The 22,140-nt window shown below is 44.3% G+C and overlaps 2 protein-coding genes across 6 annotated transcripts in view; both read right to left on the minus strand.

Moving 5' to 3' along the window:
* Positions 1 to 6,105: 6,105 nt before the first annotated feature.
* On the minus strand, positions 6,106 to 6,478 carry LOC120928029 (DAZ-associated protein 2-like). The gene is given in 2 exon segments (XM_040339097.1): positions 6,106 to 6,188; positions 6,191 to 6,478. Coding segments are annotated over 2 exon segments (330 nt in total). The 5' UTR covers positions 6,453 to 6,478; the 3' UTR covers positions 6,106 to 6,120.
* Positions 6,479 to 6,971: 493 nt separating this feature from the next.
* TMEM39A (transmembrane protein 39A) overlaps positions 6,972 to 22,140 on the minus strand; it is a 100,955-nt gene continuing 85,786 nt past the window's right edge. For all 5 annotated transcript variants that reach the window (XM_040339095.1, XM_040339093.1, XM_040339092.1 and 2 more), the window contains 2 exons: positions 17,736 to 17,856; positions 6,972 to 7,709 (listed from right to left, as the gene is read on the minus strand). In XM_040339095.1, coding sequence (XP_040195029.1) covers positions 7,476 to 7,709; positions 17,736 to 17,856 — 355 coding nt within the window. In that variant the 3' untranslated portion in view covers positions 6,972 to 7,475. The remainder of the gene's footprint in view (positions 7,710 to 17,735; positions 17,857 to 22,140) is intronic.

The raw sequence follows: 22,140 nt of genomic DNA on the forward strand, positions 1-22,140 counted from the left end.
TCTGATTTCACTGCACACTGTGAGCTTCTCACCATGTGCATTAGAAGCTGCATCAAAGTGGAGGACGGCCCACCCCTCTCATTCATTGTTTTTTTTAGTACTGTCATGGAGGCTCAGCAGCACATGTGGGTGTTACCCACATGAAGCAGAGACCCTTATGACGTCACCAGGTATGTCCCCTTCTGGTGGTTCCTTACACAGACTGCTACGTCTCTATAGGACACAGTGGTGACATAATGGTCAGTGGGGAAAAAAAACACAGAGCCCACTGGGGGGATGCTGTAAAGCATGCTGACAAACATTGGTAGCAGTGCTCTCTTAAGGAGAACGAAGACTTCAGTCACCATCTGCTGGAAAAATTACAGGTCTTCCTATGAGTCGATGGCTCCAGAAGACGCTCATTTGCCACCAGGGCTTCCTATGGGTCCTTGGCTCCAGAAGACGCTCATTTGGCACCAGGTCTTCCTATGGGTCCTTGGCTCCAGAAGACGCTCATTTGGCACCAGGTCTTCCTATGGGTACTTGGCTCCAGAAGACGCTCATTTGGCACCAGGTCTTCCTATGGGTCCTTGGCTCCAGAAGACGCTCATTTGGCACCAGGTCTTCCTATGAGTCGATGGCTCCAGAAGTTGCTCATTTGGCACCAGGTCTTCCTAAGAGTCGATGGCTCCAGAAGACGCTCATTTGGCACCAGGTCTTCCTATGGGTCCTTGGCTCCAGAAGACACTCATTTGGCACCAGGTCTTCCTATGGGTCCTTGGCTCCAGAAGACGCTCATTTGGCACCAGGTCTTCCTATGGGTCCTTGGCTCCAGAAGATGCTCATTTGGCACCGGGTCTTCCTATGGGTCGATGGCTCCAGAAGATGCTCATTTGGTACCAGGTCTTCCCATGAGTCGATTGCTCCAGAAGACGCTCATTTGGCACCAGGTCTTCCTATGAGTCGATGGCTCCAGAAGTTGCTCATTTGGCACCAGGTCTTCCTATGAGTCGATGGCTCCAGAAGATGCTCATTTGGTACCAGGTCTTCTTATGGGTTGATGGCTCCAGAAGTCACTCATGGCAACAGGTCTTCCTATGGTTTGTTGGCTCCATCCATGCACCCTGCTGGCTTTAATATGAATCCTGTTCGTAGTGCTAGTTTTCAATTTGGGATGAATGAGTTCCTTCTGGCTGTGCCTTAACCCTACTTGTCTACTCATCCCCGCCCCCTGGGGTGCCATCAGGCCTGATTTTTTTTTATTCCACAATGCCTGGTACAGAAGCTTGTTTTTGTGGGATCCATCAGATGTTGGGAATACCGTTCTATATCCATGGCTTATATGAGGGGTGCCCAACCTTTTGAAGGGTGAGGGCCACTTAAGCGACATGGTAACCAGTCGCGGACACAATGAGTGGAGCGGGTGGATGGCAGTCCACTCCACTTTTTTTTTTTCAGCGGATCGGATTGGAGGTAGGCGTTTGTAAACGGGAAAAAAGTCTATTTACATCTGCCACTCCCTAGAAGTGAATGAAGGGTCTGATTGGATCAGACTGACCGTGTGAAAGGGGCTTAAGGCTGCTTTCACACTGATGCACGGTTGTTCACACACACCACCGGTGCAGCACAGTTCACCTGTGGCTTTCCTGCAGGTTAGCTGCACTTTGCTATAGACTTCTATTATATCCTGTAGGTGTGGTGCACTTTCAGAAAGCACGCCAAACTCGCAGGTAAAATAAGTCTATGGCTCAGTGCAGGTAACCCGCAGGGGCACTGCTCTGCACCCGCAGATCAGTTTGAAAGCAGCCCAGTAACCACTGAAAAACAGATATGCCCACATATACACTGTGATTTTAGTAATAAAACGTACCTTTTAATAACAGTATTCTATGCCATCCCAGAGCAGGAGGACGCAGGCCACATCAGAGGGCTCTGCGGGGCACTGCTTGGGCACCCCCCTGGCTTATATCATTGGGTATGGGATAGCATGTCCCCTTCTGGGTCCTGTGGTTCCTTACACAGACTGCTATGTCACTATCGGACACAATGATGACATAGTGGTCAGTGGGAAGAACCACAGTCTACTGGGGGGCGCGGTACAGCATACCGGCAAACATTGGTAGCAGTGCTCTCTTCAGGAAAGGGAAGACTTGAGTCACCCTCTGCTGGAAAAATATGTTAAACGTTTCTTTAAGGCCGTGTACAGACGACCAAACATGTACGATGAAACCAGTCCGCCGGACAGTTTTCACCGTACATGTCTGGCCGGGGATTTCTGTATGGTGGCTGTACTCACCATCATACAGAAATCGGCGCGTAAACAATACGCGGGGTGTGTCCGCGCCGTCACGATGACGTGGGCGGCCCTGCCAGTTCAATGCTTCCACGTATGCATCAAAGTCATTCGACGCATGCGAGGGATAGCGGGCGCTCGGACATGTACGGTAGGTCTGTACAGACGACCAAACATGTCCGAGCGGACAGGATTTCAGCGGGCTGTTTTAAAACAAGTCCAAATATTTGCCCACTGGAAAAAGGCCCGGCGGGCAAATGTATGCTGGAATCCTGTCCGCTCGGGCCTACACATGACCGAACATGTCTGCTGAAACTGGTCCACGGACCAGTTTCAGCAGACATGTTCGGTCGTGTGTACGGGGCCTTACAGATTGCTAATCATTCAATTTGTTTAAGTTAGCAACAGGTTCACTATGGTTGATCGGCAAAGGTTTGCATGATTGTAGGTCCCGCCTCACTCCTAGATGAGGCCTGAGGGGGGGGGGGGGGGGGGGGTGTAAAAAAAAAAAAAAATATGTCTTGGGTGGTCAATCGACATTCTTAAAGCCGATACTCGTTCCCATAGGCCCAAACAAGCAAAATCTCCTAATGGACCTCTAAAGATCTTCGGTCAGAAGAAATGGTGGCCAAGCTGTGCTTGCCTAGAAAGGCAGATTTATCTTTATTTTGCATTGGCAAACTCCTTTAATTTCCAAAAATCTCAAACCAATGAAGGTAGATTTGGGTTTTAGGGCACCAGAGGCAGCAGGATACTGGCTTGCGAATTCTATAAATCAACAGCGCCACCTAGTAAATTTAGAGGAGACGCAAGACACAAAAAGTGGCAAATTGGCAGAAATTATAGCCAAGGCCAAAGTCAACAGAAATAGGTTACAGTATATCCTTCAATATGCCTGCTAATATATGAAAATTGCTACAAATGAAGTATTTAAAAAAAATATTTTGTATATATATTCATTATTCAAAACAGTTGTCATGTAAATGTTCTGCAGACTCTTCTGACTGGCGCCACCTACCTAAATACCTACCTTCTGTCCTATTGTTGAACGAAGTATGCATTGTGTAGACGTGCCCGACACCGAACACCATATAGAAAAAACAGGTACCTTGTACCTTCATCCCAAAAACTTCCAGAGAAGTAAAAAATCAATTGCCCTTGGGTCTTTTTGGAGGTTATACAAACACACGTATAAAAGTTTACATAAAGTACAAAAGTCATACATTTTATAGAGAATATATCAAAATAAAAATAAGTTAAAAACCATGAAATGCACCAAAAATATTTTTACATTTTCCTCTTTTTCAATACATCGTCCTTCAAACAGATAGCCACTAATCAGTGCGCCTCTTAGCAGAAAGAGATGGTAAACATCAACGTGGTTTGTGAAACAGTTCACTTCGTCAGGAAGTTTGATGTTGCTGACAGGGTGCAGCTAATCACATAAGCCAGGGTTCCAGAACGGTAATCCCAATATCTGATGGAACCCACAAAAGAAACATCTGTCCCGGGGGTTGTGGAAACAAAAAAAGTAGGCCCGAATGTAGCCCAGGGGATAAGGAACAGTGGAAAAGTAAGGCTGAGGCACAGCCAGAAGGAAAACGCTCATCACAAAGGGAGATCTAGCACATCAATCCTGAGGATTCATATGAAAACCAGTGTGGTGCAATGATGGAGCCAATGACCAATAAAAAGACGCTCATTTGGCACCAGGCTTTCCTATGGGTCATTGGCTCCCTAAGACGCTCATTTGGCACCAGGTCTTTCTATGGGTCCTTGGCTCCGGAAGACACTCATTTGGCACCAGAGCTTCCTACGGGTCCTTGGCTCCAGAAGACGCTCATTTGGCACCAGGTCTTCCTATGGGTCCTTGGCTCCAGAAGACGCTCATTTGGCACCAGGTCTTTCTATGGGTCCTTGGCTCCGGAAGACACTCATTTGGCACCAGAGCTTCCTACGGGTCCTTGGCTCCGGAAGACGTTCATTTGGCACCAGGGCTTAGTATGGGTCCTTGGCTCCAGAAGACGCTCATTTGGCACCAGGTCTTCCTATGGGTCCTTGGCTCCAGAAGACGCTCATTTGGCACCTGGGCTTCCTACTATGGGTCATTGGCCCCGGAAGACGCTCATTTGGCACCAGGCCTTCCTATGGGTCATTGGCCCCGGAAGACGCTCATTTGGCACCAGGCCTTCCTATGGGTCCTTGGCTCCAGAAGACGCTCATTTGGCACCAGGCCTTCCTATGGGTCCTTGGCTCCGGAAGACGCTCATTTGGTACCAGGTCTTCCTATGGGTCCTTGGCTCCGGAAGATGCTCATTTGGCACCAGGCCTTCCTATGGGTCCTTGGCTCCGGAAGAAGCTCATTTGGCACCAGGTCTTCCCATGGGTCATTGGCTCTAGAAGACGCTCATTTGGTCCAAAATAAATCCCTGGGAATTACAGACCAGTTAGCCTAACATCAATAGTATGCAAGCTCTTAGAGGGGATGATAAGGGACTATATACAAGATTTTAGTATAGATGCATTAGCAGTAATCAGCATGGATTCATGAAGAATCGTTCTTGCCAAACCAATCTATTAACCTTCTATGAGGAGGTGAGTTGGCATCTAGATAAAGGAAGGCCCGTAGACGAGGTGTGTCTGGATTTTGCAAAAGCATTTGACACAGTTCCCATAAACATTTACTGTACAAAGTAAGTTCCGTTGGCATGGACCATAGGGTGAGTACATGGATTGAAAACTGGCTACAAGGGTGAGTTCAGAGGGTGGTGATAATTGGGGAATACTTGGAATGGTCAGGGGTGGGTAGTGGGGTCCCCCAGGGTTCTGTGCTGGGACCAATTCTATTTAATTTGTAATAAACAACCTGGAGGATGAACAGTTCAATCTCTGTATTTGCGGACAATACTAAGCTAAGCAGGGCAATAACTTCTCCGCAGGATATGGAAACTTTGTAAGAAGATCTGCACAAATGAAAGGGGTGGGCAACTACATGGCAAATGAGGTTCAATGTAGAAAAATGTAAAATAATGCATTTGGGTGACAAAAATACGAATGCAATCTATACACTGGGGGGAGAACCTCTGGGGCAATCTAGGATGGAAAAGGACCTGGGGGTTCTAGCAGATGATAGGCTCAGCAATGGCATGCGATGTCAAGCTGCTGCCAACAAAGCAAACAGAATATTGGCATTAAAAAGGGATTAACTCCAGAGATAAAACAATAATTCTTCCACTCTGCAAGACTCTGGTCCGGCCACACCTGGAGTATGCCGTCCAGTTCTGGGCACCAGTCCTCAGGAAAGGATGTACTTAAACTGGAAAGGGTCCAGAGAAGGGCAACAAAGCCAATTAAGGGACTGGAGGATATTGGTTATGAGGAAAGTTTGTGAGCACTGAACTTATTCGCTATGGAAAAGAGACGCTTGAGAGGGAATATGATTTCAATTCACAAATACCGTACTGGAGACCCCACAATAGGGATAAAACTTTTCCATGCAAGGGAACGTAAAAAAGAAACGTGGCCATTGACTAAAATTAGAAGAAAAGAGGTTTAACCTTAAACTGTGTAAAGGGTTCCTTACTGTAGGAGTGGCAAGGATGTGGAATTCCCTTCCACAGGCGGTGGTCTCAGCAGGGGGCATCAATAATTTCAAGAAACTATTAGACAAATCAGCAGAACGACCACAATATACAATGCAATACTGACATATAATCACACACATAGGTTGGACTTGTGTCTTTTTTCTTGTTTTTTTCGTTGTATAAAAGAGTTAGCCCGCTTTATTTCGAATTTTTTATTTTTTTTGCCGCTTCTTTATGCCCCCCTTCCGTGCCTCAGAATCCTTCTCACCGCATGGTGTAACCTCCGTCTGAGCCACCCATGAAGTAATTGCCTTTTCTTTGTGTAACCACCCATTGGCACCTTGCATGGCTGCCAGCTGGGCTGCATTTGGAGGACAGCCAGGTGGTGGTGGTGGCACAGATGCACTATTTCCAGCACCGAACCTTGCACCTGCATCAAACCCACCTTCCACAAGGACTGTAGAGCCATGGGGATACATAGGTCCAAATGGGTAGTAAGCCATGGGAACGGAGGAAGCCATTTGTGCTACTGGCATAGTTTGAGGCATTGGCACATACATGGAGGTTCCAGGGTAGGGGGCAGAGAGAGTTGGCATACTAGGAGCAGGTTGGTGAACATACCCTAGACTTGTGTCTTCTTTCAACCTCACCTACTATGTAAAGTTTCACCTTACTAACAGATTCATTCCCGTATCATTAGCTCCATCTAATGGCTGAAAAGCAGAATAGTTTTCTAAAATATCTCAATCAGAAAATTACTGCATTTTGGCCACTAGATGAAGCAATAAATCTGTTAGGAACCATACAATTAATTTTTTTTTCCCAGTTTACACAAATGTTTGTGACATTTGGCCAACAAGTGTTTTATAAATGGAGGTCTTTACGTCGTCCTTTATCATCATAAAAAACAAAAAAATAATTGTTTCTATCTGGAAACTAAAGTGGTTTTAACTGATCTTGTCTAATCCGATTGGTCTTTTTACGTGCAAGTAAAATGATTCACCTTATGGTCTCTAACCGATTATTTCCTGCATCATTAGCTCCATCTAGTGGCAGAAATGTGGCATAGTTCTGTGAAACATCTCAACGAGAAAATATACACGCCACCCAAAGAATTATGAAAATTATTTGTCTTTTTTATTATTGTTTTTTGTCAATACTATCAAGCTCTGCCATCATTAACACAGGCAAGTGGCACTGAAATTTGCTGGGCACAGAGTGGCGCCCTCTACAGGGCCGCTTATAACACCGCGCTGCCCCGCCCTCCCTCCTCTTGGGGGGGTGATATTGGGAGGACGGTCAGGCTGCTCCTAGGACATGCACATACACAATCGTATATGTATACAATAATACCTGCATTATTATAAAACCAAAAAGACGTTTTGGTACATTTGCTGGGATAGCTCTCCCCAAACCGGTGACCACAAGAAAAAAAACAAAAGTATACAAAATATAAAATATCTTAAATATTATAAACATTGAGAGGAAAAAAATAGACCTGTATGAAAATACTTTTTTCTGCTTTTTTTTTTTGTTTTTTTTCCGTCTGCAGTTACATTCTCCACCCCCTACAATATAAAAAAAAAAAAAAAAAGTCCACGGTTGCGGCCTGGTGGTTTTCAGTGGGGTTTGAGTCCGTAGCTGTTGAGGGGGTGAGTATACGCTCTTCCCAATACTATTCTGTCCCGTAGAAGTTTGAACAAGACGTAGTAGTTGCAGAACATGATGAGCGCCATGGACAGCGTGTGGTTCCACTTCTCGGAGCGCAGCAGGGAGTAAAGCTGGTACAGCACCAGGCTGCCTTCCATCACCACCAGGGCATTGAGGAGCCGTAACGGCCGGTGGAATAGAAACTACAACAGAAACAAACCTCAGTCAGTCAATCATCCTTAACATGATAAATATACAACTCTCAACAGCTGAACATGGACCTGAACCTCGAGATCCTCCTAAAAAATAGCAGTGCACTTCCTGTACCGAGACCATTATATGCCTACAGAGTCATAGCTGTACATCTTCAGCGTGAGATCATCTAAGGCAGAGGTGTCAAAACCTAATTTCATTGTGGGCAACATCAGGGCTGGTTGTATCTGGAGTGCGCTACGCACAGAGTTTAGGGGTGGTGCTCCATGCGCAGAGTTCGGGGGGGGGGGGTGCTCCTGCTCCACGCACAGAGTGCAAAGTTCGGAGGGGTGAGCCACGCACAGAGCGCAGCTTTCGGGGGGTGAGCCACGCACAGAGCGCAGCGTTCGGGGGGTGAGCCACGCACAGAGCGCAGCGTTCGGGGGGTGAGCCACGCACAGAGCGCAGCGTTCGGGGGGTGAGCCACGCACAGAGCGCAGAGTTCGGGGGGTGAGCCACGCACAGAGCGCAGAGTTCAGGGGGTGAGCCACGCACAGAGCGCAGCGTTCGGGGGTGAGCCACGCACAGAGCGCAGAGTTCGGGGGGGGGGGGGGTGCTCCACGCACAGCGTTCGGGGGGTGCGCCACGCACAGAGCTCAGCGTTCGGGGGGTGTTATAAAGTGATACAAATCTCATAAATAGTCATAATAGTCAAAAGTCAAATTCAATATAATTTAAACAATGATATAATAGAAATGAAAGTCCAATCCCCAATGGCATATACAGGGCTCCACTAGGGGGCGGTGTAGAATCGTGTGTGAAAATGAAATGCCCCATCTCCACAGGTTTTATTCCCAACCGCCTCAGACTTACAGAGCATTCAGGAAAGTATTCACAGCACTTCACTTTTTCCACATTTTGTTATGTTACAGCCTTATTCCAAAATGGATTAAATTCATTATTTTCCTCAAAATTCCACAAACAATACTCCTTAACTGCTTGGCAACCTGCCGCCGTCATTCTACAGCGGCAGGTTGGCTCTCCTGCGCGAGAGCCCGTCATACTACGTTGGCTCTCTCGCAGGCTATCAGGGGCGCACGCCCCCGACTCCCGTGCCCGGCGGGTGCGATCATCGCCGGGCACACGCGATCGCTCGTTACAGAGCGGGGACCGGGAGCTGTGTGTGTAAACACACAGCTCCCAGTCCTGTCAGGGGGGAAATGCTGATCTTCTGTTCATACAATGTATGAACAGAAGTTCAGTGATTTCCCCTAGTGAGTCCACCCCCCCTACAGTTAGAACACACCCAGGGAACATACTTAACCCCTTCCCCGCCCCCTAGTGTTAACCCCTTCACTGCCAGTGGCATTTTTATAGAGTCGTGGTTAATGATTCTTACTCTGAATGGTCCAAGGTTATCAGTGGTGTACCCCAAGGTTCAGTGCTGGGACCCTTACTTTTCAATATATTTATAAATGATATTGGATCTGATTGGGGGCTAAGAATATACATCATACATACTAGGGGGAGTACAACTGGGGGGGTCTGTAGTGGAGAAGGATCTGGGGGTTTTAGTTGATCATAAGCTCAATAATAGCATGCAATGCCAAGCTGCGGTTTCCAAAGCGAGCAAAGTCCTTTCTTGTATTAAGAGAGGTATGGACTCCAGAGACAGAGATATAATTTTGCCCCCCTGTACAAATCATTAGTAAGACCTCATCTGGAATATGCAGTTCAGTTTTGGGCTCCAGTTCTCAAAAAGGATATCGGAGAACTGGAGAAAGTGCAGAGAAGGGCAACCAAACTGATAAGAGGCATGGAGGAGCTCAGCTATGAGGAAAGATTAGAGGAACTGAATTTATTCACTCTTGAGAAGAGGAGAATAAGGGGGGATATGATCAACATGTACAAATATATAAGGGGTCCATATAGTGAACTTGGTGTTGAGTTATTCACTTTACGGTCAACACTGAGGACAAGGGGGCACTCTTTACGTCTAGAGGAAAAGAGATTTCACCTCCAAATACGGAAAGGTTTTTTCACAGTAAGAGCTGTGAAAATGTGGAACAGACTCCCTCCAGAGGTGGTTCTGGCCAGCTCAGTAGATTGCTTTAAGAAAGGCCTGGATTCTTTCCTAAATGTAAAGAATATAACTGAGTACTAAGATTTGTAGGTAAAGTTGATCCAGGGTAAATCCGATTGCCTCTCGGGGGATCAGGAGGGAATTTTTTCCCCTGCTGTAGCAAATTGGATCATGCTCCGCTGGGGTTTTTTGCCTTCCTCTGGATCAACTGTGGGTATGGAGTTGGGTGTATAGGATTGTACTGTGTTTTTTATTTTGTTTGTTTATTTTTTTGAGGTTGAACTGGATGGACTTGTGTCTTTTTTCAACCTGACTAACTATGTAACTATGTAACTATGTAACTCCACCAATCAGGCCTGTATGGGGGAGTGGCCAGACGGAAGCCGCTCCTCAGTAAAAGGCACATGACGGCCCATATGGAGTTTGCCAAAAGGCACCTGAAGGACTCTCAGATCATGAGAAACAAAATTCTCTGGTCTGATGAAACAAAGATTGAACTCTTTGGTCTGAATTACAAGCGTCATGTCTGGAGGAAACCAGGCACAGCTCATCACCTGGCCAATACCATCCCTACAGTGAAGCATGGTGGTGGCAGCATCATGCTGTGGGGATGTTTTTCAGTGGCAGTACTTGGGAGACTAGTCAGGATTGAGGGAAAGATGAATGCAGCAATGTACAGAGACATCCTTGATAAAAAACCTTCTCCAGAGCGCTCTGGACCTCAGACTGGGGTGAAGGTTCATCTTCCAACAGGACAACGACCCTAAGCACACAGCCAAGATAACAAAGGAGTGGCTACGGGACAACTCTGTGAATGTCCTTGAGGGGCCCAGCCAGAGTCCAGATTTGAACCCGATTGAACATCTCTGGAGAGATCTGAAAATGGCTGTGCACCGACACTCCCCATCCAACCTGATGGAGCTTGAGAGGTTCTGCAAAGAAAAATGGGAGAAACTGTCCAAAAATGGGTGTGCCAAGCTTGTGGCCTCATACTCAGAAAGACTTGAGACTGTAATTGGTGCCAAAGGAGCTTCAACAAAGTATTGAGCAAAGGCTGTGATACTTCTGTACATGGGATTGTTTTCCCCTTTTTTATTAATAAATGTGCAAAGATTTCAAACAAACTTCTTTCACATTGTCATTATGGGGGATGGTTTGTAGAATTTTGAGTAAAAAAATTGTTTTAATCCATTTTGGAATAAGGCTGTAAGATAACAAAATGTGGAAAAAGTGAAGCGCTGTGAATACTTTCCTGATGCACTGTAGATGTAAGAATTCCCTTCCCAGATAACCAGACTCTCCAGATTACAAGAGATCGCCATTAGGTGTATTCGGCGCTACTGATCTCTTATAATCTGGGATCCCTTTAGGATTGGACCTTCATTTCTATTATATCATTCTTTGAATTATATTGAATAGGATTTTTTTCCCCACTTTATTGGTGGTTTTATTGATGCTGATATTATTCGTATCGCATTATTGTTTGCTTTCATTGTGATTTTTATGGTTAGAGGTTTTGCACACTATTGTTTACTTATCCAATTACCGTATTTATCGGTGTATAACACGCACCTTCATTTTAAGAGGCAAGTTTCAGGAAAAAAAAATTTTTTTTTGTTTTGTTTTTAAATAAACCACTTTGATGCAAAATAATGGTCAGTGCCCATCTGCAGCCAGACCCGAGCCCATCTGCAGCCAGACCCGAGCCCATCTGCAGCCAGACCCGAGCCCATCTGCAGCCTCAATGCAGCCTGACCTGCGCCCATACACAGCCTCACCTCCCATCAACACAGCCTCACCTCCCATCAACACAGCCACACCTTCCATCAACACAGCCACACCTCCCATCAACACAGCCACACCTCCCATCAACACAGCCACACCTCCCATCAACACAGCCACACCTCCCATCAACACAGCCTCACCTCCCATCAACACAGCCACACCTCCCATCAACACAGCCACACCTTCCATCAACACAGCCACACCTCCCATCAACACAGCCACACCTCCCATCAACACAGCCTCACCTCCCATCAACACAGCCTCACCTCCCATCAACACAGCCACACCTCCCATCAACACAGCCACACCTCCCATCAACACAGCCACACCTCCCATCAACACAGCCACACCTCCCATCAACACAGCCACACCTCCCATCAACACAGCCTCACCTCCCATCAACACAGCCTCACCTCCCATCAACACAGCCTCACCTCCCATCAACACAGCCACACCTTCCATCAACACAGCCACACCTCCCATCAACACAGCCACACCTCCCATCAACACAGCCACACCTCCCATCAACACAGCCACACCTCCCATCAACACAGCCACACCTCCCATCAACACAGCCACACCTCCCATCAACACAGCCACACCTCCCATCAACACAGCCACACCTCCCATCAACACAGCCACACCTCCCATCAACACAGCCACACCTCCCATCAACACAGCCACACCTCCCATCAACACAGCCACACCTCCCATCAACACAGCCACACCTCCCATCAACGCAGCCACACCTCCCATCAACGCAGCCACACCTCCCATCAACGCAGCCTCACCTCCCATCAACGCAGCCTCACCTCCCATCAACGCAGCCTCACCTCTGCAGGCTGGAATCACCAAGCTGTCATCTTCTGTTTACTCGGCTATCAGTCGGCAGTTACATACACAGTCCCTAAAGTGACAGTGCTTATGCGCTACTATAGACACTCAATGAATAAACCCTAAACAAAGTGTATTAATAAGTTGCTGCAAAACCTAAAGTGTTTACAATACACAAAAATATAAATGAGAAAGGTGAGGGGTTCCGCGCAACCTAGCACGCGGACATGGTGAAAGTGCTAAGTATAAATAAATAAATAAATAAATATAAATACTGATCAGTGTTAACACAAACACGAGCAAATCAAAGCTCAATCCAATCCAGTGAAGGAGTGTAAATATCCAAACCTAAAAATAGTAATTCTATATATACCATGTACATAAAATATAATATGCAGTGAATATATCAAAAATACTAATAATAAATATATACATATAAAAAACAATATATGAATGTATATAATAAAGTCTATAGCCGTGAAAGAGTGTCCATTCATAGGATGAGAAATAAATAAATGAATAAATCAATCTGGTGATCCCGTGCTAGTATTGATTCTTCAAATAAGCATAGGCTGCCAGAAGGGATGTGGCTGATGTGATCACAAGATAATCCAATAAATAGTGTTGGTAGATGGGTGTAATGATCCCTCCCCGAGCTCCCGGGACTCTTACCTCCGCACAGATAGTCAAGTGCATCCACTATAGGTATCTCGACCAGACCTCCGTGTATGTGTTCCACTAATCCTCCTTAGATCTCCATGACAGGGTCCTCTTATCCATCCAAATAGTCAGTGTGCCCAGGCGAGGAAACAGGGGAAACACAAAAACAAAGGAGGGGACTCCAATCGTGAAGTAGTAGGCACAGGCTGAGTATTTATTAAAGAAGGAAAAATCTGCGCTTACATGTATTTTAAAATTATACAGCAAGGAACTTTTGAAAACGAGCGGCGTTTCAGGCGCCTGTATACGTCACTCTAGGTGTACGTCCTCCCGTCCAATCCCTACGCGTTACGACACGTGTCACGTGTCTTTATCTGGGGAATCTGATTGGCGGTTTTGGTATTGCTTATGTATCCGAGCGACCGGAAGTAATGGCGTGGCCATTTTATCGGAGTCCAAAAAACAGCACATAGACTGTCCATTCACCACTATACATAGCAGAAAGCGTCACTAGATATGAAGCTGCGACTTACAATTGCTAAATTATGGGATCTCGTCTGCTAGTAATGCTACAGTAGTGGATCATATTCATCCCTAAGGGAGGGAGTGGAAAGCGCGTATATATAGAAATTATAAATAAACATTATGAGGTGTGTAGAAATAGCACTGTAAATATCGGTCCATTGGCGATATTTCATACTAACCTCAGGTTAAAACAGCAGGAACGTCATCCAGCTGGTCACACCATGATGGCGCTTTTCATTTAAATGTCTATAGTTACACCAATAATAAAAATAAGCCTATTGCATAAATGTATATCGGAAAACATACATATGCCATACACTTAAATAATTAAAAATATATATTACATAAAATATGTATATATCGACCGTGAACTAGTAGAGAATACATAACCTTATAGACGTCTCTACATGGAAAAATAAATAAATATATATATATATACACAGCCCAGTGTTCTATACATATATAAATAGAATAAATAATTATAAAAAATGTAGTTAAAAGATTATATATAAAATGTAATAAAAGAAGTATATAATATAATATAGGGAGGCCGCACACCTAGTTTGTCGCATGATCGTCAACATCTATGCGTTATATAACATCAATATGAATAATCACAGTAGTAAATATGAATGAAATATAAAAGTAAAAATATAAAAGTAAAAAACTTCAAAATACTGTACAATATATGAATAATCACAGTAGTAAATATGAATGAAATATAAAAGTAAAAATATAAAAGTAAAAAACTTCAAAATACTGTACAATATATGAAATCAGAAATTGCTTAAGAAGCAGTTGAGGTCAAATTCAACATTCATTCCTCCTGGTACTAATGTTCGCATACGATGAATCCATTTGGATTCTTTTTGGCTAATTGTGCGAATCTTATGGCTCCCTCTCCATGAGGGGTTGTATTTCTCAACCCCCCAAAACTGGAGTTGGGTAGTGTCTCTATTATGGACCTGGTCAAAGTGTCTGGAGACACTATGTTTTGGGAAGCCATTAATAATATTGTCTATATGTTCGCCAATCCGTATCTTGAGGGCCCTTTTTGTCCTCCCTACATATTGGAGGTTACAACTACATTGCAACACATACACGACACCTTCAGTATGACATCCAATAAAGTCCCTAATCACATGATTTTCTCCTGTGTTTGTAGCTAGAAATTCAGTACGTTTTTTCTGGAATCTCTGTGCTTTGCGACATGCCTTACAATTCTTGCAAGGGTAAAAGCCTTTTCCCGAGAAAAACGTATATCCTGGTTTCGGTGGTGGTTCAACTACCGTTTTAACAACCAGGTTTCTCAGAGTAGGTGCTCTCTTATAGACTATCCTCGGTTTCTCTGGAAGTATACATCCTAGATCTTTATCTCCTTTTAAGATGTGCCAATGTTTTCTTATTAATTTGGCTACATCTTTGTGCTGAGAGTTATAGTCGAGGATGAGCACCGGTGCGGCTTGTTGTGAAATATTTTTGGGTTTGTTATGTAACATCTCATTCCTATCGAGTTTCCTCACCAACTCTATTTGATCACTGATCCATGATTCTTCATATCCTTTATCCTTAAATCTAGATCCAATGATGCCCGCTTGTAGTACAAAGTCACTCTCTTTTGTGCAGTTCCTTCTCAATCTGACAAGCTGTCCTCTGGGGATATTAAAAAGCCAGGGTTTAAAATGACAACTGTCCAGTGAGAGGTAGCTGTTAGTGTCCACGTTTTTAAAGAAATTCTTAGTAATTAACTTATCATTCTCTATGCTGATGTTCAAATCTAGAAAATCTACAGATTTCTCATCGATCTTCCACACCAGGGTGATGTTTTTGTCGTTTCTATTGAGTCCTTCCAGGCTACCCAAAACATAGTGTCTCCAGACACTTTGACCAGGTCCATAATAGAGACACTACCCAACTCCAGTTTTGGGGGGTTGAGAAATACAACCCCTCATGGAGAGGGAGCCATAAGATTCGCACAATTAGCCAAAAAGAATCCAAATGGATTCATCGTATGCGAACATTAGTACCAGGAGGAATGAATGTTGAATTTGACCTCAACTGCTTCTTAAGCAATTTCTGATTTCATATATTGTACAGTATTTTGAAGTTTTTTACTTTTATATTTTTACTTTTATATTTCATTCATATTTACTACTGTGATTATTCATATATTGTACAGTATTTTGAAGTTTTTTACTTTTATATTTTTACTTTTATATTTCATTCATATTTACTACTGTGATTATTCATATTGATGTTATATAACGCATAGATGTTGACTATCATGCGACAAACTAGGTGTGCGGCCTCCCTATATTATATTATATACTTCTTTTATTACATTTTATATATAATCTTTTAACTACATTTTTTATAATTATTTATTCTATTTATATATGTATAGAACACTGGGCTGTGTATATATATATATATTTATTTATTTTTCCATGTAGAGACGTCTATAAGGTTATGTATTCTCTACTAGTTCACGGTCGATATATACATATTTTATGTAATATATATTTTTAATTATTTAAGTGTATGGCATATGTATGTTTTCCGATATACATTTATGCAATAGGCTTATTTTTATTATTGGTGTAACTATAGACATTTAAATGAAAAGCGCCATCATGGTGTGACCAGCTGGATGACGTTCCTGCTGTTTTAACCTGAGGTTAGTATGAAATATCGCCAATGGACCGATATTTACAGTGCTATTTCTACACACCTCATAATGTTTATTTTTTCTATATATACGCGCTTTCCACTCCCTCCCTTAGGGATGAATATGATCCACTACTGTAGCATTACTAGCAGACGAGATCCCATAATTTAGCAATTGTAAGTCGCAGCTTCATATCTAGTGACGCTTTCTGCTATGTATAGTGGTGAATGGACAGTCTATGTGCTGTTTTTTGGACTCCGATAAAATGGCCACGCCATTACTTCCGGTCGCTCGGATACATAAGCAATACCAAAACCGCCAATCAGATTCCCCAGATGAAGACACGTGACACGTGTCGTAACGCGTAGGGATTGGACGGGAGGACGTACACCTAGAGTGACGTATACAGGCGCCTGAAACGCCGCTCGTTTTCAAAAGTTCCTTGCTGTATAATTTTAAAATACATGTAAGCGCAGATTTTTCCTTCTTTAATAAATACTCAGCCTGTGCCTACTACTTCACGATTGGAGTCCCCTCCTTTGTTTTTGTGTTTCCCCTGTTTCCTCGCCTGGGCACACTGACTATTTGGATGGATAAGAGGACCCTGTCATGGAGATCTAAGGAGGATTAGTGGAACACATACACGGAGGTCTGGTCGAGATACCTATAGTGGATGCACTTGACTATCTGTGCGGAGGTAAGAGTCCCGGGAGCTCGGGGAGGGATCATTACACCCATCTACCAACACTATTTATTGGATTATCTTGTGATCACATCAGCCACATCCCTTCTGGCAGCCTATGCTTATTTGAAGAATCAATACTAGCACGGGATCACCAGATTGATTTATTCATTTATTTATTTCTCATCCTATGAATGGACACTCTTTCACGGCTATAGACTTTATTATATACATTCATATATTGTTTTTTATATGTATATATTTATTATTAGTATTTTTGATATATTCACTGCATATTATATTTTATGTACATGGTATATATAGAATTACTATTTTTAGGTTTGGATATTTACACTCCTTCACTGGATTGGATTGAGCTTTGATTTGCTCGTGTTTGTGTTAACACTGATCAGTATTTATATTTATTTATTTATTTATTTATACTTAGCACTTTCACCATGTCCGCGTGCTAGGTTGCGCGGAACCCCTCACCTTTCTCATACATACACAGTCCCGCCTCCACCATCGGCATTGGACCCGATTGACAGAACACTGGTCCAATGCCGGTGGAGGAACTGTGTGTGTGCGACGTCAGAGCCGAGTGAGAGCAGAGTAAACAAGAGATGACGACTCGGTGACTCCGGCGGGGGTCGTCCCCTTCCTTCTGCTCCGAGGTACACGATCGGCGTATAACACACACCCGCAATTTGCCCCCCTATTTTCAAGGGGAAAAAAGTGCATGTTATACCCCGATAAATACTGTAAATATACGGCTGCATTGTCCATCAGGCTCTACTTACATAAAATCTGGCGTGAGAGACATCTGAAGGCACTGCTACATTATAGGGTCCCACGGCTTTATATAAGCTTCGGCTGTGTCGTACCAGGACCCCCTGGGGCCACACTGTGCTTTCTGACCAGCTGCGGAGAAGAGAGAGAGAAAAGGTTACTTAACAAGACAGATACGTGGGCATGTAATAAATGTAGACCACACAGTACATCCCTCCCAATAAAATCCTTACATCTTCCTTTCTGAACTGCTCCTGTTTCCCACTCTGCAGAATGCAGCAGCGGGAGTGAGACCTCCATGTGCAGATTTGTAGAGCTGGAAATTCCAGATGGTAATACATTCCTAGTAAAGTCCCGGAGATATATACTCCCAGCCTCTGCCTCAGAGTGGAGTTATAACGGGCCCTGTAGAGGGCGCCACTCTGTGCCCACTTCACCTGCCAGGACTAGGTAAGAGGCCGATAACAATTTTAATTCCCAACTTTGGGCAAATACTGTTGCTTCCCGGGTCATTGGTCAGGAAATTAATGTTCTCCAATCACTTCCTGGTCTCACTGTGTACATTAACCATTAGGCAGCTAAAGGACACAGCCAGGTTTTGCGATTCGGCACTGCGTCGCTTTAACTGACAATTGCGCGGTCGTGCGACGTGGCTCCCAAATAAAATTGGCGCCTTTTTTTTCCCCACAAATAGAGCTTTCTTTTGGTGGTATTTGATCACCTCCTGCGGTTTTTATTTTGTGCGCTATAAACAAAAATAGAGCGACAATTTTGAAAAAAATGCAATATTTTTTACTTTTTGCCATAATAAATATTCCCCAAAAAATATATAAAAAAAACATTTTTTGTTCCTCAGTTTAGACCGATACGTATTCTTCTACATATTTTTGGTAAAAAAAAAAATCGCAATAAATGTTTATCGGTTGGTTTGCGCAAAATTTATAGCGTTTACAAAATAGGCGATAGTTTTATTGCATTTTTATTAATTTTTTTTTTTTACTACCAATGGCGGCGATCAGCGATTTTTTTCATGACTGCGACATTATGGCGGACACTTTGGACAATTTTGACACATTTTTGGGACCATTGTCATTTTCACAGCAAAAAATGCATTTAAAATGCATTGTTTACTGTGAAAATGACAATTGCAGTTTCAGAGTTAACCACAAGGGGGCGCTGAAGGGGTTATGTGTGACCTCATATGTGTTTCTAACTGTAGGCGGATGTGGCTGTAGGTGCAACGTCATCGATTGTGTTTCCCTATAAAAGGAAACACATGATCGATGCAGCCGCCACAGTGAAGAACGGGGAAGGTGTGTTTACACACGGCTCTCCCCGTTCTTCAGCTCCGGGGACCGATCGCGGGACTCCAGCAGCGATCGGGTCCGCGGGTCCCGGAGCTTCGGACCGGGTCGCGGGCACGCGTCCGCGACCCACGGCTGGGTACTAGCACAGGACATACCTGTACGTACATGTGCATGTGCCCAGCCGTGCCATTCTTCCGAAGTAAATGTGCAGGAGGCGGTCCTTAAGTGGTTAAGCACTTAAGGACCGCCTAACGCCGATACACGTCAGCAGAGCGGCCCGGCTGTGCATAAGCACGTACAGGTACGTCGCCTTTAAGAGCCCAGCCGTGGGTCATGCACACACCAAGGCACGAGTGACCCGGTCCTGAGCTCCTTGACCACACCTGCAGGAACCGCGGACCCGATCGCCGCCGGTGTCCCGCGATCGGGTTACAGAGCTGAAGAACGGGGAGAGGTAAGTGTAAACAAACCTTTGCCCATTCTTCCTAGTGAGCCTGTCACTGATCGTCTGTTCCCTGTCATAGGGAAGGACGATCAGTGACGTCACACGCCAAGCCACGCCCCCACACAGTAAGAATCACTCCCTTAGGGCACACTTAACCCCTTCTGTGCCCCCTAGTGGTTAACACCTTCACTGCCAGTGTAATTTTTACAGTAATCAGTGCATTTTTATAGCATTGATCGCTGTATAAATGTCAATGGTCCCAAAATGGTGTCCGCCATAATGTCGCAGTCACGATAAAAAAAAATCGCTGATCGCCGCCATTACTAGTAAAAAAAAAAATAATAAAAATTACTTAAATCTATCCCCTGTTGTGTAGATTTTGTGCAAACCAATCAATAGACGCTTATCGCGATTTTTTTTACCAAAAATAGGTAGAAGAATACGTTTCGGCCTAAACTGAGGAAAAAAAAAAAAATTTATATATTTTTTGGGGAATATTTATTATAGTAAAAAAATAAACATTTTTTTTCAAAATTGTCGCTCTATTTTTGTTTATAGCGCAAAAAATAAAAACCACAGAGGTGATTAAATACCACCAAAAGAAAGCTCTATTTGTGGAAAAAAAGGACGCCAATTTTGTTTGAGAGCCACGTCGCACGACCGCGCAATTGTCAGTTAAAGCGACGCAGTGCTGAATCGCAAAAAGGGGCCTGGTCCTATAGCAACAAAGTGGTTAAAGCATTTGATGGAACCAGCCTCGGATTGATTACATACTGGGTGCTTGTAAGGTCAAAAGAGAGACTTGGGATCTAATGGACCCCCATATCTCTCCATAAAGAGGACCTGTCACGGAGCCATGCTATCACAGGGGAGGTTGTTCATTCCTTGTGATAACAATAAAGTTCAATAAAACTCATTTTAAAGGTACAGTGTAAAAAAAAAAGAATTAAAACACACATTTTTTAAGTGCCCCATGCAAATGTGAATGCGCACGTAGTTCTCAAAACGCATACGTAAATGGAGATCGCATCACACATGTGAGTTATTGTCGCGAATGGCAGAGCGAGAGCAATAATTCTAGCACCAGACTTCCTGTGCAACTCCAAACCAACCTTGTAACCTGTAGCGGCTTTTATAGCGTCACCCATAGAGACTTTTAGTTCGCAAATTCCACAGGCGTCCGCAATTTTAAAGCGTGACATGTTTGGGTCCTATTTACTCGGTGTAATATCATCCTTTATATTTTACCAAAAAATTGGGTATTATAATGTGGTTGTGTGCACTAAAATTCATTAACCAATTGCCGACCAGCCGCCGCAGTTATACGGCGGCAGGTCAACTCCCCTGCGCGAGGTCACGTAGATCTACGTCACCTCGCGAATCAGACACTAGGGGCGTGTGTGGGCCCCCCGCTTGCCCCTGATCCCGATGTGCGTGCCCGGCCGGTGCCATCACCGCCGGGCACCCGCGATCGCTCGTTACAGAGCGGGGACCGGGAGCTGTGTGTGTAAACACACAGCTCCCGGTCCTGTCAGGGGGGGAAAGGACGGATCGTCTGTTCATACAATGTATGAACAGCGATCTGTCAGTCCACCCCCCCCCCTACAGTTAGAACACACCCAGGTAACATACTTAACCCCTTCCTTGCCCCCTAGTGTTAACCCCTTCACTGCCAGTGGCATTTTTATAGTAATCCAATGCATTTTTATAGCACTGATCGCTATAAAAATGACAATGGTCCCAAAAATGTATCAAAAGTGTCCGAAGTGTCCGCCATAATGTCGCAGTACCGAAAAAAAAAAAATTGCTGATCGCCGCCATTACTAGTAAAAATAAAATATTAATAAAAATGCCATAAAATTACCCCCTATTTTGTAAACGCTATAACTTTTGCGCAAACCAATCAAAAAACGCTTATTGCAATTTTTTTTTACGAAAAATATGTAGAAGAATACGTATCGGCCTAAACTGAGGAAATATATATATATTTTTGGGGGATATTTATTATAGCAAAAAGTTAAAAATATTCTTTTTTTTTCAAAATTGTCGCTCTATTTTTGTTTATAGCGCAAAAACTAAAAACCGCAGAGGCGATCGAATACCACCAAAAGAAAGCTCTATTTGTGGGAAAAAAAGGACGCCAATTTTGTTTGGGAGCCACGTGGCACGACCGCGCAATTGTTAAAGCGATGCAGTGGCCCGGTCATTGACCAGCAATATGGTCCGGGGCTGAAGTGGTTAAAAGTATTTTTTCCAGAAAGTTTGCATTTGATAAACCGCTGCGCAAATATTGCGCTGATGACCTGTAAGGGTTTTTAACCACTGCCCATCCCGCCTAATGTCAAATGACATCCACAAGGTGGCTCCTCTGCCTAATGTTATATGAAGTCCTCGGGCCTCCCGGCCGCTAGGGGGCACGTGCCTACCTGCCGCGTCACAGGGGTGCCAATGCTCGTGCCTGGCGGCTGCGATGTTCACCACGTGCCCGCAAATCGGCAATTTCAGAGCCAGGGACATTGATCACTGTGTGTGTAAACACACAGATTCAAGTCCTGTCAGGGAGAGGAGACTGATGGTATGTCCCTTGTACATAGGGACACAGCATCGGTCACCTCCCCCAAGTCAGTCCCCTCCCCCCACAGTTAGAATTACTCCCTAGGGAAC

Source organism: Rana temporaria, chromosome 2, assembly GCF_905171775.1.
Source record: "Rana temporaria chromosome 2, aRanTem1.1, whole genome shotgun sequence".
Taxonomy (NCBI): Eukaryota; Metazoa; Chordata; class Amphibia; order Anura; family Ranidae; genus Rana; species Rana temporaria.